The 15,341-nt window shown below is 60.6% G+C and overlaps 1 protein-coding gene across 1 annotated transcript; it reads left to right on the plus strand.

The window, feature by feature from the left end:
* Positions 1–101: 101 nt before the first annotated feature.
* On the plus strand, positions 102–15,341 carry FASTK (Fas activated serine/threonine kinase). The gene is made up of 10 exons (XM_076363585.1): positions 102–169; positions 856–1,474; positions 3,380–3,850; positions 4,450–4,598; positions 4,845–5,061; positions 5,264–5,423; positions 6,094–6,185; positions 6,588–7,224; positions 7,606–7,720; positions 14,641–15,341. Exons 2-10 carry the CDS (start codon positions 901–903, stop codon positions 14,725–14,727), a joined length of 2,502 nt encoding a protein of 833 aa, XP_076219700.1. The 5' UTR covers positions 102–169; positions 856–900; the 3' UTR covers positions 14,728–15,341.

Here is a 15,341-nt window from a genome sequence, read left to right on the forward strand (position 1 = left end):
CCGGAGCCCGCGCGGCCGGCCCCGCCCCCGGAAGTGTGGGCCGCGCGGGGGGCGGGGCCGCGGCGTCCCTCGGCCCTACGGGGGCTGTCGGGAAGATGGCGGACTCGGTGTCCGGGCGGTGCTGAGCGGCCGGGGCGGCGGCGGGTCCCAGCGCGGCCGCGAGAGCCATGTAGGGCCGGGCCGGGGACCGGGAGCCGGGCGGGACGAGGGGTGGGGGGCGGGCCGGGCACCGCGGGGCCCGTCTAGGCCGGAGGGGTGGGGATGGGGCACCCCGGCGATGGGCGTCTGGGTGGGCCGGGTGTCGCGGTCCCGGCGCGGCCCAGCCCGGCTCGGTCGTCCCGGTACCGAGGGAGGAGCGCTCAGTGCGGCCCGGGGATTCCGGTACCGAGGGAGGAGCGCTCAGTGCGGCTCGGGGGTCCCGGTACCGGGGTGGGGGGGAAGATCGGGGCGGCCCTGGGGTCCTGGTACCGGACGGGGATCTGTACGTGCCGGGGCCCCTGGGACAAGGGGGATCTGCGAGCCGGGAGCCCCGGGAGCGGGGAGGGGGCTGTGTGGGCCAGGGGACTTCAGGGTGGGGACGCCTGTGCAGGCTGGGGATCCCGGGACAACGGGGCTTGTGTGGGCCAGGGCACTTCGGGCCGGGCGGCCTGTGCAGGGTGGGGGTCCCGGTACCAAGGGGATCTCTGCGCGTGGTGGGACCCCAGAACAGGGAGCTGTGTGGGCCAGGTACCCCTGGACTGGGGCGGATCTGTGTGGGTAGGGGGTCCCAGCGTGGGCTCCATGTGTCCCTTGCTGGCTCCAGCTGACCCAGAGGCACAAGCTCGCCACCCTCCTCACCCCACCTCTCGTCCCCAGGATCTCCCGGTTCTCCAAAGCCTCTCGAGCCGCCCTGCCCTCGCCATGCTGCGCCTGCTGCCATGGCTCCGTGCTCTGACCCGAGAAAGCGTGCGGCCCGGAGTCCTGCAGGGCCTGGCTGCTGGTGACAGGAGCAGGGCCGGGATGTATCCCACCTGCTACTGTGCAGGCAAAGCTAAGCAGCGGGCTGTGCTGCTCCCCCTGGACCCCTACGGCCATGGGCTGCTGCACACCTTTCCCCCGGACGCCTACAGGACTCGAGGTCATGGCAAGAGGAAGAGCTGGAACTTCATCCACGAGAAGATGAGTTATGACACCTTCTTCACAATGAAGCGTCTGATAGAGCGCTCGCGCAGTGTGGGGGAAGTGCTGCGGTGGGTCACTCAGAACCCCAGCAAGGTGTCAGCCAGCCACTACCCCATCGCCCTGCACAAGCTGGGCCAGCTCTTGCAGCAGCAGCAGCAGCAGGGCCAGGCCACGGTGAACGGGGAGAGCCGCGGGCCCGGCCAGATGCTGGAGCAGCCGGAGTTTCAGACTCTCTGTCAGGCCATCATCAGTGGCTGCTCCAAGTTCGATAATTTCAGCATTGTCAACTGCCTGTACGCCGCTGCCGCACTGGGTGAGTGTCCCAGGCTGCCAGCGTCTGCCTGCGTGGGGTCACTGGCAGAGGGCGGGGGAGGCGGGCAGGGCAGTGGGACACGGGCCGGTGCTTGGGTTTGTGAGGTGAAAGGAGAGCTTCCCGGTCCGGCTGCCACGGAACAAGGAAGGACGTGCCGGAACAGGAGCCGGTGTCTGGGTTTGTGTGTGGATTTACGTGTGATGGTGGCTTTGTGGCAGATGGAGTTGTGCCCTTTGAAGGAGGAGGCTCTGCTTGGGATATGCAGCAGGAAGGCAGTCAGGCGGACTGACTGCTCCAGGGGGGCTTGGCTCTCTGCAGCACCCGGCATGTCGGCCCGAAAGGCAGCCGAAGCGGTGGCCAGCGCTGCCTGGCAGGACCGGGATAAACCGCTCCTTGACTTTTGTTCCAGCCCCTGAAAATCAGCAAACATCTGAGCATCGAAGTGTGAGATGCGAGATCTTGGCTAAACCCTTTGCAAGCCATGAGCCCTCTGTCATCGGGAGTTTAATATTCAGGAGAAAAGGTTCAGGCCGGTTCCTGCGCAGCAGCTGCTGGGCCGGCTGGTGGGCTGTGTCCCGGGGGGCTCGCACTTTGCTAGGCCGGGAGCCCCTGAGGGCCCTGCAGATTCTCCTGCCTGTGAGGAAGGGGATCGCGTGTGGTGGTTGCCTGCGGCGGCAGGTGCCTGCCCTCCCCGCCCCAGCGGTTCCTGCCAGCCCTGCGCTCCTCTGTCCCATGCGCACGGTTCCTGCCCTTGTATTTGCTTTTTTTTTCCACCGCAGCTGCACGCTGGGCTGAGGCCTCGGCTGAGCCGCGTACGGAGACGCCCAGTCCCTGCCGCGGGTTGATGCAGTAACTCTAGATCCCGCTGAAGGGGGGAGGGAAGACATTTCTGCTCTTCCCCACTCTGTCTCACGGCGCCTTGTGTTTGTTGACACTGAACTCTGGGCTGCCAGGCGCCTCTCCCCTCAGCTGGGCTCCCCCCAGCCTGCTCTGGTTTTGACCCACACTTTGTTCTCCGTCAGTCGCCCTTCCCTGCTCACCATGCTTACCCGGTCATTAATAAAAATGCTAACCCGCCTTTTTGAGGCCTTTTTAAGGAACAAAGCAACTGCTCAGACCAATTCTTCACTTTCCACCTTCTGACTGATTTTTGATTAATGATAAAATGCAGCAACTTACCCCATGCTGCCTTCGTTGCTTTAAAGCCCTTTTGAAAATTGAAGTCTTGTCAGCTGGCTTAGGAGACCAGTGGGCTGCCAGGGCCTCATACAGTGCGTAATGCTTCGTGCATCTCCTGAAAATATCTCTCCTGACACGCGAAGGATGGCCTTTGCCTTTTCTCGTAACCACACTGTGTGCCTTGCCCCTTGTCTTTCCGTGGTTGAATAATACGTCCAGAGTTGAAGGAAAGCATTTCACCCAGGAGCCGAGTTTGAATGACTAAAGCTAAACTAGAAAATGGGAGAGGGTTAGAAATGTGGAAGGATTAATTCCTGTCATACATGGACAGTTTTTATTTTGATAATGTGCTGATGTCTTACTTGTTTTCCAACCAAAACTTTTTTTAAAGTACTTTTTGAGGTGTATTATTTATCTTTAAGAAGTTTGAGACGTAAGAAATAAACCTTGCTTTTGCGGATGAACTAAAGGACTTCCATTTTGGTGGAGTGGGTGGGAATAATCCAACGGCTCCAAATTACTTTTTCCGTGGTGCAGATGCACTGATGTTCTGGTCAGGCTTTGCCAAACCGGTCCTCTTTCCCTTTCTCATCTCTGGTTTGATCACTGACACGGCAAATCTGTCCTTCTCTGGCTGTAGTCTCGTGCCTGAGCTTACGAGGATGGTTGTGCCTAGTGAAGACGAGAGGTGGGGTCCGGGCGTCCCTAACCCCTTCCCTGTCGCAGGCCTGCCTGGGGAATCGCCGCTGGTGCGTGTGCTGGAGGACGAATCCCGGAGCCGCCTGGGCCGCTTCAACCAGAAGGACGTCTCCATGGTCTTCAGCAGCGTGATGAGGCTCCACCCGTCCAGCCCCCACCCCCTGGTCGAGTCTTGCCTCAGCAGCTTGGAGCGGCATCTGGAGAAGGAGCGCCACCCCCAGACCCTCTTCCTGCTCCTCTCCTACTACCGGCTGCGAGCGCAGGCACTGCAGGGACACCCGGCCTCCGACCAGCAGCTGATCAACAACCGCAAGATCCTGCGCCTTGTCAGGCACACACTGGGGCAAGTGAGTGCCATGCGGGAGCACGAGCTGGCCCTCTTGGACGAGATGCTGGCTCTGTGCGCCCAGGAGGCGAACAACAAGGCCCTGGAGGCCATCTTCAGCTCTCAGCTCTTCTACGAGAACCGCCAAGAGCGATTCATCCGCAGTATGGCAGGTGAGGGCAGGGTCTGCCCAGGCAGGGTCCCAGCCTTGCCCACTGTGTGAGCCTCTTCCCCGGTGTGGGGTGCGCTGGGCTCTGTCCGTGCACTTGGCAGCCTTGGAGCCTCCTTTCTTGGCCCCAGAGGACATCTGGGTTTGTGACAGCACCAGCTGGGGCCTTGTTGAGCACCAGGGCCTGCAGCAGTGAGGCTGGAGCAGGAGATGCTCTGCCTTATGGCCGCCCTGTCACTGACTTCCCAGCCTAGCCCTTTCGGGGGCTGTGAGCCTACCTTACCTCAAGACTGGGAGCAGGGTGGTTTCGGTGGGGTTTCTACAGAAGGGCTTCCATTCTGTGCATGTTCCAGCTGTGTTCCAGCTGTGCCTTCTGGGTGCACGTGATGGGAATCTGCCCGAGCCTCTCACAAGCCCCATAACTTGATGGTTTTTGGAAGCCTTCTGGGTTTCAGGAGAGGTGGCTCTGCTGCCCAGGTCTTGTTATCTGCCACCTGCCTGCACTGCCTTTCCTGCCCAGGCTGTAGTGGCTTCTGGAGAGCTGCAGTTCGGACAGAGCCAGGCCCCTCTGACGGATACCCTGCTATGGTTTGCTCTGTGCAGAGTGGCTCCCCAGGAAGGCAGAGAACCTTACCCCCTACACCATGGCCCTCATTGCCAAGTATGTGGCCCGGCACCGGCTGCGTGAGCCACGGCTGCTTGATACCATCGCAAACTTCCTCCTGAAGCGTGGGGAGCAGCTCGACAGCAAGGTGAGTGTTTGCCCCGGTCTGCGGGGGATGCCTGGGGCTGGCTCTGAGGCTGCCCCGGTGCTGGGGGAAACCACGTCCCTTCTCTGCCATCAGTCTGGGGCATCTCACTGGGGACTGACTGGGATGTGCCCTGATCCTTATGGGTTGTGAGAGCCTGTTTCTGCCTGGCTCTGAGCAGGCCTGGGCCTGACCCGTCCTTCATCCCGCTGCCTGGCCCAGCCCATCTCTCTCTCCTCCTGCCTGCAGGTGATCCAGAAGCTGGTGTTTCCCTTCAGCCGCATGAATTACCGCCCATCCAACCACAGCGAGCTCTTCCCCAAGCTGGAGGCCATCCTGGAGCAGAAAGCTGGCAGTTCACCCCTGGCGACCGTCAACATCCTCATGTCCATGTTTCAGCTTAGCCATTTCCCCCAGACTGTCCTGCACCAAGTCTTCTCCCCAGCCTTCATCACCAATGTTATGAGTATGTCGGGCCTTTTCCAGGGTAAACCCAGCCGTTAAAGCTCAGGGCTGGGGTGGAGGTGGATTTTGAAAGCGTTGGGCAGAACAGACTCCCCCTGGGAGTGCTGTCAGCCCTTGCTGGCAGTCACTCTCCCCCCCCGGGAGCGTGGCTGGGCGAGGAGGGGCTGCCAGGCAGCATCTAGCCAGCTGTCCTCTCCCCGCAGGCAGCCCCTACGCGCTGATTGTGCGCCGCTACCTCTCGCTGCTGGACGCAGCGGTGGAGCTGGAGTTCCGTGATTACAGTGGCCCACGCCTCGACCCGCGCTACCGTGTCCTCATGTTCGAGCACGCCCTGACGGCCGACGAGGCCAACAGAAAGTACAGGTCAGTGGCGGGGGCAGGCGGCGCGCTGGGGAGGGGAGGGCTGCCCCGGCAGGGGAGAGCACGGCTGGGAGCATGGTGTGCTGGGCACTCTACTGCCTGTCCCTTGCAGGTGGGCAGTGCGGTGTCACTTGGGACACGGGGTCTGTCACCTTGTTCTGGCAGGATCCCAGCCAAGGACAGTGCCAGGGTAAATGCCCGTACATGAGCTCTGAAGCCTGTAGAGCGGCAATATAGGATCATAGAATCATTTAGGTTGCAAAAGACCCTTAAGATCATCGAGTCCAACCGTTAACCTAACGCTGCCAAGTCCACCATTAAACCATGTCCCTAAGCACCACATTTACACGTCTTTAAATACCTCCAGGGATGGTGACTCAACCCCTTCCTTGGGCAGCCTGTTCCAATGCTTGACAACCCTTTCAGTGAAGAATATGCTGTTGGTGTAGCAATATCGGGAGGAGCTTTTCTGCTGAATGAGCTGAAGCGTGTCCCATCCTTGCCCCAGAACAGCAGAGCCCAAAGCTAAAGGCTCTCCTTATTTCTCGCTCCCAGGGGCCTCCACGTCTCTGCGCAGATGTGCTCAGTGGGAAAACACGGGTCGGCAGTGCTCGAGGGGGGTGGGCTGGGGGCCCTCCCTAGTGCGTCCTCTGACTCTTCTTTTTCCCCTCAGTTACAAGGGGCTGGTGGCTGAGGCCCTGCGGCAGCTGGTGGGAGAAGAGTGCTATCGGCAGGATGAGGTGCTGCCCCCAGGATACTGCACAGGTAGCCTGGCTGGGCACCCTGCTTTGGGGCAGGGCCATGGCTCCGGGGAGGGGGCTGGCAGTTGGGATTTGGGGAGCTGTGGGTGCAGCAGAAGCCCTGCGGCTGCCTGGATGCTCGGGGGACACCCAAGGGTGCGAGGTTATTCAGGGCAGAACTAGATTTGGCTGCTTTGTCACCACCTTCCCCATGATACTGCCTTCCCCCGGCGCTTCAGGACAAAGCTCCCAGAGCCGCCCCCACCTCAGGAGGGCTCAGCTGGGCCAGTGCAGCAGGGGGATCCCCTCTGCGCTCCCATCTGGGCTCTGGCACGTCTCACACCCTGGGGCACGCGGGGTCCCCGAGCTCATGTCCCATCAGTAGCGGGGTCTTGAGGCCTGGTGCTGATCTGTGTTCTCTCCACAGACTTCCTGCTGTGGATTAACCGCTCGGGCACCGTGCTGCCTCTCTCCCGTGTCCCTGCGGCTTCCAAGGCTCCCTCTGCCCACACTACAACGTCCCCTGCTGCCATTTCCTTGCGCTCCAGCGTCCTGGCCCTCACCTCGGACTTGCAGGACTTTGCCCCGTTTGCTCCAGAGACGCCGAGCAGCCCCCCGGGCTCCCGAGAGAACAACCTGGCCGGGCGGTTCCTGCCCACGCTTTGCCCTGCCCCAGGGGGCCCCTGCTACCAGCCCCCCTCGGACTATTACTGCGGCCTGAGCAAAGAGTCTTCCCTGGAGAGCCAGGGCAGTTCCACGTTAAGCAGCCCTTCCGAGTGCCTCTCCGCGCAGCCGGCTGGCACTCCTGACTGCTCGCCCAGGGGCACCTCCGCAGCCACCCTCTTCCAGTTCCCCATCAGCAAGATTCTGGAGGAGGAAGAGGAGGCTACCGCCGGCTGCCCTGGGCACGATCACAACTGCTTCCAGGGGGAGCAGGCCCAGGAAGAACCAGAGGAAAGGAGCCCACCCCCCAGCGAGGATGCCTGCCCTCCGCCCTCTCCGTGCCGGCCCAGCCCCAAGCGAGGGCCAGGCGATGGGCCGCAGGGAGCTGAAGAGATTCAGAGGTACCGAGCAGGGCCGGTCCGTGTCCCCACTCCCTTCTGGCAGGACAGCCGCCTCGGGCCCGCACCAGCACTGGCTTCAGCTCCTGCCCTCCCCAGCAGTCGGCCCCGGGCCCTCCTGCCCTGCGCTGTTAGGTGCCCGGCGGCAGCGCAGGCTGTGCTGCAGAGACCCTGTCCCCACCGCCCCCAGGCCCTGGGGTGCAGCTCGTCCCAGCCCGGGTACGGCTGACCCTGCCACCAGTTGGGTGCAGGAGGGGGGGGGTGCTGCCCTTCATCCGCCACTCTTAGGGGGACCAGGCGCGGGCGATGCTGCTGCCGGTCCTGCCTGCAGGGTCTGTGGTGTGGGGTAACGCTGCCCTCCTTCCCCCGCTCTGTCCTCTGCAGGGTGGTGCTGTCGGTCAATGACAAATGGCATTACTGCCAGAACTCCGACATACTGGTGGGCTCGCGAGCCATGAGGGACAGGCACTTGCGACTGCTGGGCTACTGTCTGGTTCAGGTAAGCGGGGGGCTGCTCCCTTCCCTTCCCCTCCTCCCCCTGGGCAGAAACTGCCCGTGGCTGTGCAGCAAGATGGGCTCCAGGCTGGAGAGCTGGCATCCCCACTGTAAACACTCCCGATGGGAGCTGTCCTTCCACACTTGCTGCTTGTGAGAGGAAGCAGTGACTCATCCTCACGGCTCCTTTTTGCCCTCCCCCACCCCACCCCAAGACTTCTTCCACACAGCTGGTGGGTGAGACTAGCCCCGGTGCCCTGGCGGAAAGCATGGACAAGGGGACAGCCCCTCCTGTCCGCTGGTCCTGCAGGAATCCCGTCCTACAGGTCTGCCGCCTGGAGCTGAGACCCGACCCGCGTGCTGGGCAGGGAGGGGAGAAGGGGAAGCTGCTCAGCTTGGACCTGGCAGACACGTTGTCAGTGGCGGTGTCGGCTGCGGGGCCTCAGGGTGGAAATCAAGTGGGGGCATAGCTCAACCTGATACCCTTTGCTGTAATCCTGGCTGTCGGTTCTGCAGCATGCCTCTTGCCGCTGTGGGCGGAGGTGAGGCGAGCCTCCCTTCAGTGCCTGTTTCGGAGCCCTGGCCTCTTTGGTTGCAGCCTCTGGCTGGTCTGTGGTGAGAGGTGTGAATGGAGAAGCCCTCGAGGCTTCCCACCGCCTTCGCAATTGTCTTCAGTTTTCTTTGGGGACTTCAGATGTTGTTTTAAGGTGTGCAGCTTCTACAAGACTATTTGTGGGGTGATTTTTTAGCTTGAGGATAGATCTTTCTGAGGAAAACAACTCAGAAATGCAGGCCTCTTACCCTGTTTACTTCTCCACTTCAGAGGTCACGTGAATTACAGTCATAGATCTACCAAGCAGCCTCATAACCATTTCTTAAAGCTTCTTACCTCCCCTGCTGCTGATGGTGCAGTGTGCCAACACGAAGCTGCTTCTAACTTCATAATTTGCAACGTACATAGTTCAGAAGCCCTTTGTTTATGCATAGCTTTGGCAGTCCTGTGACTCGAGTTGTGGTATTTCCTTGGAGATCCCAAATTGCAGAGCAGTGGAGCAGGACCAGCTCTCCTGTGCAGTGCGCCATGGGTCTCCCTTGTGCTGGCATTCAGGACGGGGTGCCCAGGGCCGGCCGTGTCCCCAGACAGCAGTGGGGCCGAGCAGCTTTGTCACACGGAGGAGGGCTCGCCAGTACCTGCCACTGGGCTCGAGGCCGGTGCCACAGGCTCTCGCTGTGCGTCTGGGCTCCAGGATGTCCTGGGTCGAGGAGGGCTCTTGGTACAGCTGCTGCTGCTCCCAGGTTTGTGCCACCATGTCCGAGAGCTGAGGGCTGCCCTTGCCTGCCTGCCCTGTGCCCAACGCACCCATGGCAGCCAGGGACTGTGCTCACCCTGCACTTGGCCCAGCTGGGGGGTCCGTGCCCCGTCTCAAACAGTCTCTGGTGACTGTTACTGCTTGGGTCTGCGCCCCTGCTGTGGGTCAGGGCTGCTGTGGGAGGCTGAGGCTGCTGACCAGCGGCCCAACAGGGTCTCTGAGGAGCAAGGCAGAATGGGCAGGGGTGCAGGCAAGCTAGAGCGTGCTCTTGCTCCCAGTGTGCACAGGGTCAGGCGCTCTGTCTGGCAGCGTGCGGTTAGGCGTCAGGACCCGCATGACCGAGGCGCAGGAACTCTTCTCTGCTCAGCATGCCCGATCATCATGCAGCTGCTAGTGCGGTTAGCTCCCTTTGGGTGCATGAGAAGAGGCACTCTGGTCCCATCCCCTCTATTCCCTCTCCAGCAGCAGACAGTGGCAGATTGTTAGAAAATGAGTCGGAAGTGGATCGTGGATAGTCCAAGGACTCCTGCACCAGAGCATGTGTCTGTACAGCTGTGTTTAATCACCCCGATGGACCTCTTCTCCATGAGCGTTTTATTCCTCTGAGCCTGTTCTTTCTTCCACACCTGCAGCGTCCGATGCCAACAAGCTCCAGGCAGTATTACCTGCAACAAGCTCTGTTTGTTTTAAACCTGCTGTCTGGTCAGCCGACGTGGTGCTGCCAGGTCTGGTACCGTGAGGGAGTGAAGAGCAGCTCTGCGGTTACCTTCTTCTATGCTTGTGGTTCCAGAGGTCGCTTCCCCTTGGCCACCCCTTTGAGATGAAGAACCCCAGGCAGTTCAGCTTCGCTTCACTGCTTGGTTGTTCTTCTTGCTCTTCTCGTTTGAGGTTTATTTCCTCTTCTTCTGACACCTTTACAGAATCACAGAGTAGTTGAGGTTGGCAGGGGCCTCTGGAGATCATCCAGTCCAACCCTGGCTCACCTAGAGCAGGTTGCTCAGTACCACGTCCAGTCGAGTTTTGAATGTCTCGGAGATAGGTTGCTTTCTGGGTAACCTGTTCCGGGCTCAAGGCCAGTGCTGCTTTACCCTCACAGTAGAAGAGGGTTTTTTCTTATGTTTGGGGGTGTGTGTGTAGCTTTTTCTCAAGTTTAAATGGGATTTCCAATACTTTAGGTTTGTGCCCATTGCCTCACTCTCTGTCACTGGGCACTGCCAAGAGTCTGGCTCTGTTTTCTTTACAACCTCCCGTTGGGTATTTGTACATACAGATGAGATGCCCCGATCCTTTTCTTCTCCAGCTCTGTCAACCTCTTCTCACGTATCGCATGCTTTAGTCCCGTAATCATTCTTGTGGCCCTGTACTGGACCTACTCCAGTATGCCCATGTCTTGTTCTGGGGAGCCCAGCACTGGACACTGCAGATGTGTCTCACCAGTGCTGGGTAGCAGAGAAGGATCGGCTCCCTCGACCTCCCTGTGGTGCTCTTAGTACAGCCTGGGATGCTGTTGGCCACCTTTGCTGCAAGGGAGCGCTGGTGTTCAACTTGTCCATCAGGACCCTTAGTCCCTTTTCTGCAAAGTCACTTTCCAGCTGGTTGGCCCCAGCCTGTCCTGGTGCATGGGGTTATTCCTCCCTAGGCTCAGGACTTGGCCATTCCCTGCCAGGGGGCCGTTTCTCCAGCCTGTGTAGGTCCTTCTGAATGGCAGCACAACCATCTGGCGTGTCAGCCGCTCCTCCCTGTTGTGTACTGTCTGCAGCCTCGCTGGGGGGGCACTCGGTCCCATCGTCCAGGTCACTAATGAGGATACTAAACAGTATTGGCCCCAGTACTGACTCCTGGGGTATGCCGCTAGTGACTTGGTCCAGCTGGACACCGTGCCTCTATTCGCAGCTCTTTGAGCCTGGCAGTTCAGCCCTCCTTACATTTAATTTAAGGCCTTCTCTTGTTGGCTGTTGCATTGCCATGTGTGAGCTCGATCGGCGCTGGACTGCCTGTCGTGTCTGGCACACTGCTAAGCTGTCTGGGTATGTCTTTGTGACTGTGCCAGGGCCTTGCTCCTCCTTGGATGCCATTGATCTGGTAGCAGTCGCAGGTGTGGATTTGTCAGTGCCTCTGAACACGGCTTCCTTCCAAGAGAGCCTGCTCCTTTTGTGGCACAGCGAGCAGGGGCTGCCCACGGTGACTGCAAAGGACATCGCCAGGTCTTGCACCCGGACCCTTCCTTGCCTCCATCCTCTGGTTGGACCTGCATGTTGCTTCCACCCTTCTGACAGGCGGTGGGAGTGCCATTGCAGGGTCACCTACCTCAGATCCTCTACTCTGCCCACAGATGCTCTGGGTCTCAGCCCTTTCCAGGGTAGATGTTTTTCTCCCTGGTGGTCCTGACCTTTTATTGACAGCCAGCTCTTTTCCCTCGGAAGGTTCTAGGTAAGGACGGGCTCCTTCCTTCCCAGGATCCTGCCCTGAATAATGGCCAGATTTGATGTTCCCACAAACCCTGTCCTGGATCAGGCACTATTCACTTCCAGCCTGTTTGGTTGAAGGAGCTTTCTGTGCTGTCGATCCTTCCTTAGTGTCGGAAGGGCAAGCCCACTGGGGAGGCAGACCCTGCAGAGCTGGGCAGTGAGGAAAGGAGCTTGAAGCAGTGGAAGGAGATGGCTCTGTACCAGAACTGCCGGAAACCTTTGATTCAGACCCACTGCAGCCAGAGGACTTGGTTCCTTCTCTCCAGGCAAAGTTAGTAGCCGCCTTCACCCCTGGCCTGTGTGGGACTGTCGGAGAACAGTGCCTGTCTACAGCCTGTTCACTGTCCTGGGGGCAGTGTGCAGTTTGTCTGTGTTGCCCGTCCCGCTTGCTCTTTTGTGATGGTCACAAACAAGTCCTGGACCCCCTGTAGCACCCATGTCAGGATCTGGCCGTTCCACGGAGTCCCTTCAAGGAGTGTTTCTGCCCATTCTGCTTTGTGTTCTTCCACGTTCTCTGCAGCTTGGGAAACTGGTGGGACTTGTGGGAACTGACCTGAAGAATGAAAACCCCCACAGCTGGCTCTCCTGGGCCAAAGGTTCTGTTCTTGGTCTTAGCATTTGTGCCAAGTTTTCCCACCCTATCCCTTCACAATGCCTACTACTAGCCCTGTTTCTCAGTGAGACGGTGAGAAAAAGCTTCCTCCTTTGCAGGCAAACTCCTATGTGTCATGATCTGCAACTCCTGAGGGATGGCAATGGCCTCTCCAAGCAGCCTTGGATGCTTCTGGTATAGTAGACCACCCCCTTGCTGTGCATGGAGCACTGGGTCCATGCAGGCTCCTCCAGAGGCCAGGCTCCAGCCCTGCTCTGGAGAGGTGTCTTCACCAACGCAGCCCCTCCAGGGCTCGGGTCTCCTGGTATCTGTGAACAGTGGAGGGCCAGACTAGCGGCATAGAGCCGAGCGCTGTGTCACTTCCCCACAGAGAGGGATGCTTTCCCCACTGCCATGTCCCCGGCAGCATCTCTCAGAGCAGGCTGAGGTGCACCAAGGTCGCTAGAGCTGCCTCTCTTCAGGTGCAGAGCTCGTCTGCTCAGCCCCAAGGGCTGGAAAGGGCAGGTGAGGTTCTTGGCCAAGAACTTTCCTGCGTAGCTCCAGCGCCAGCCCCGTGTCGCTGACTCTCAGCAGGATCTCCAAGCCTGAAGGAGAGCTTTTCTTGTACTTCCTTATTCCCGGGGGGACGGGGCAGGACTCCTCTAGTGCCTGAGTAGCAAAACACACCAGGGGCTGGACTGCAGTCGGGGTGAACGCACAGGTCCTGTTACCGCAGTGTAATGCCTTTAGCCCACTCCCGTGCTGCCAGACAGGGCTGAGGTATGGGTCACGGTTACCCTTAGTCCTGCTCCATGAGCACTGGTGGTGCCTTCTGGGATGTTGGACCAGCAGAGCTTCCAGCTACCCCAACAAGTTTTGGCCCCCAGCCCCTGATACCAATGTGGAGGGAACACTGGTGGTAGCTGGAGTCTCCTCTTGTCCCTATGGATCCGTTCCTGCAAGGCTGCTGCGTGCAGGTTTGCTTGATTCCCCCAACCCTTGGTGCTCCCAGCCTAGTGTGGGGGTGGATGCACAGCCACACGTGCAAGCTGGAGCTGGGGCTGTCACTATGAGGTGACAAGCCCTGGGTCGGGAGGGCCTTGAACTGTGAACGGGTGTTTTTAGAAAAGTGCCTGCCAGGTTGCCCCCAGGCTGGTACTGAGGGGAGGGACAGGGCATGGTCCCAGGCCCATCTCTTCTCCCACCCCTGTGGGTGCATCTGTCTCGTGGTCGGGGTGGCCCAGGGCGGCCCAGGGCTCGTGGCCTTTTGGCGGGGTGCTTAGCTCCAGGCTGTATTTGCTGTTCAGGGGCAGAGAGCACTCCTGACTCCACAGAGTGACATCCAGTCCAGCTTTCCCGGTGGGGTCCCCACTCCCCCTTAGCCCCCCCCTCAGTACCCCATACCAGTTCCCCTGGGCAAAGGGAGGGGTGTTTCCATTTTTATTAGTCCCGGTGCCTTCTTTCCTTAGCAGACAGCAGTTAAAATGACGTGTTGGGGAAGAAACCGTTACCTGGGCTCGGCTCACTCTCACAGCCCTTTCTTCTGGTGGGAGGCTGATGGGTGCCGTTGCTCTTCCACACGCTGCCCGCTCCCAGGAGCAGTTTCATGCCACCCCGTCTGCTGGAGAGAGCCTGCAGCAGCTGAGCCAGAGTGCGGGGTCGGCGTGTTCCCCTGCACTTCCTGGGCAGGGCTGATGTCCCTTTCCAGCCTGCTGAGCGAAGCCCCTGTGGCCCTGCCCTTCCCTCTCTCACGTCTCGCTGCTGCACCTTGGTCTCTGGTGCCGGTTCTTGTTTGAGGGAGGCCAAAAGCACAGCCAGACCTCTTCAGGGCTGTGCAGTGGGCACCCACTCCATCCTTCTCTGCGGCAGCGGGCCCCTCCTCTCCCTTGCACGGAAAACCACCTTCCCCTCATCTCCCCTCGCTGCCAGGCGGTGGACGAGCTGCAGGCTTCCCCCACCCTCCATGGCAGGAGGGTGGCTGGGTTTTGCTCTTCATCCCTCCCCGGAGGTTGGTGACTGGGGTTCAAGGTTGGGGTGAGGCTTGCGAGCTCCCTTGGCCCTGCAGTGCCACGTGTCCTCCCTGTGTGTGCTGGGCCCCGGCCCAGCCGTGGTGGGGATCGGGGACGGGGGTGCCTGCAGGTGCTCTCTGCTGTCGGCAGCGGGGTCAGGCACCGGAGCGGGCAGCTGGCTTCACGGGGCAGCCAGGTTTGGGGGTGAAGCCCTGGGAGGGCAGAGCCAGCGCGGGCAGGCACTCAGGGACTCGTCCCCCCCGGGAGGCAGCCCTGTTGCTGTGCCTTGCCCGGGGCTGAGCTGGAGCAGAGTGAGCTTCCTCTGCCTGGTGGTCAGTGGGACGCTGAGATGGGGCTTGTGTGCTCCTGTGCCCTCCCCCCTCCTTGGAAGGAACAGCACTGTTGTCCTTCCCCTGGGAAGGGTCCCGAGTCCTGGTTCTTCCCCCTGCTGCCACAGACTACTGTCCCAGGCAGCCTCGGGCTGGGTGTTGATGGTGGTGCTGGTGGTGGAGCTGCTCTGACGGTTTCTCCCTGTCCCCTTCCAGCTGCCCTACACGGAGCTGGAGAAGGTGAGTGGCATCGAGGAGGCCAAGCACTACCTGCGGCAGAAGCTGAGGGAGCTGCGCTTCTGAGGGATGGATGCCTCGAGTCCCGGGCTCTGGGCGGGGAGGGGGCAGAGCGGGGTGGGCACAGGTGGGTGCTGCCAGCCCCTTTCCCCTGGGGGTGGGACACGGAGCTGCCACCTGTTCCAGGGGGGCATGGGGCTGGGCCATGGGCACCTGCTCCTCGATGTGGGGCTGGGGTAGTGTGAGATATTTATTGCCGTTAGCGGGGGGAAGGGGTATGACTTGACTGGTGCATAGGGGAGTATTTGGGTCTCTGCTGCTGGGGGGGCGGGGAGGGAGGGAAGGTCCTTTGCTGCCCCCCCTGCCCTGGCTCTGTCGCCCCCAGCCTTGTCTGCAAGGGTCACTGCAGGGGGGCCTGGCCTGGCTTCCCAGCAGCACTGGGGAGGGGGGGGGTGTCCCTGTGCCCCCAACACCGTTGCTGAGAGGGAGGGCTGTGTCTGGCCCCCACCTGCGGGGTCCTGCAGGGTCTGGGGAGGGGGGGCTGCAGCAGACCCCATGCAGGGCAGGGAGCAGGTTGGGCAGGGCCATCGCTGTTTGCACAGGGGGCTGCTCCCCGAGCTGGGAGGAGGGGGGTGCTTGGGAAGTGGGGGTTAACTTTACAATAAAACTGGTGAAAAGTG

This window comes from Aptenodytes patagonicus, unplaced genomic scaffold (genome assembly GCF_965638725.1).
Source record: "Aptenodytes patagonicus unplaced genomic scaffold, bAptPat1.pri.cur scaffold_69, whole genome shotgun sequence".
In the NCBI taxonomy this organism is placed as follows: domain Eukaryota; kingdom Metazoa; phylum Chordata; class Aves; order Sphenisciformes; family Spheniscidae; genus Aptenodytes; species Aptenodytes patagonicus.

Coding starts and splice junctions, on each gene's coding strand:
- FASTK (XM_076363585.1), top strand. CDS start 901: ATGCTGCGCCTGCTGCCATGGCTCCGTGCTCTGACCCGAGAAAGCGTG. Junction 1,475..3,379: donor GTACGCCGCTGCCGCACTGG/GTGAGTGTCCCA, acceptor TCCCTGTCGCAG/GCCTGCCTGGGGAATCGCCG. Junction 7,225..7,605: donor GGAGCTGAAGAGATTCAGAG/GTACCGAGCAGG, acceptor TGTCCTCTGCAG/GGTGGTGCTGTCGGTCAATG.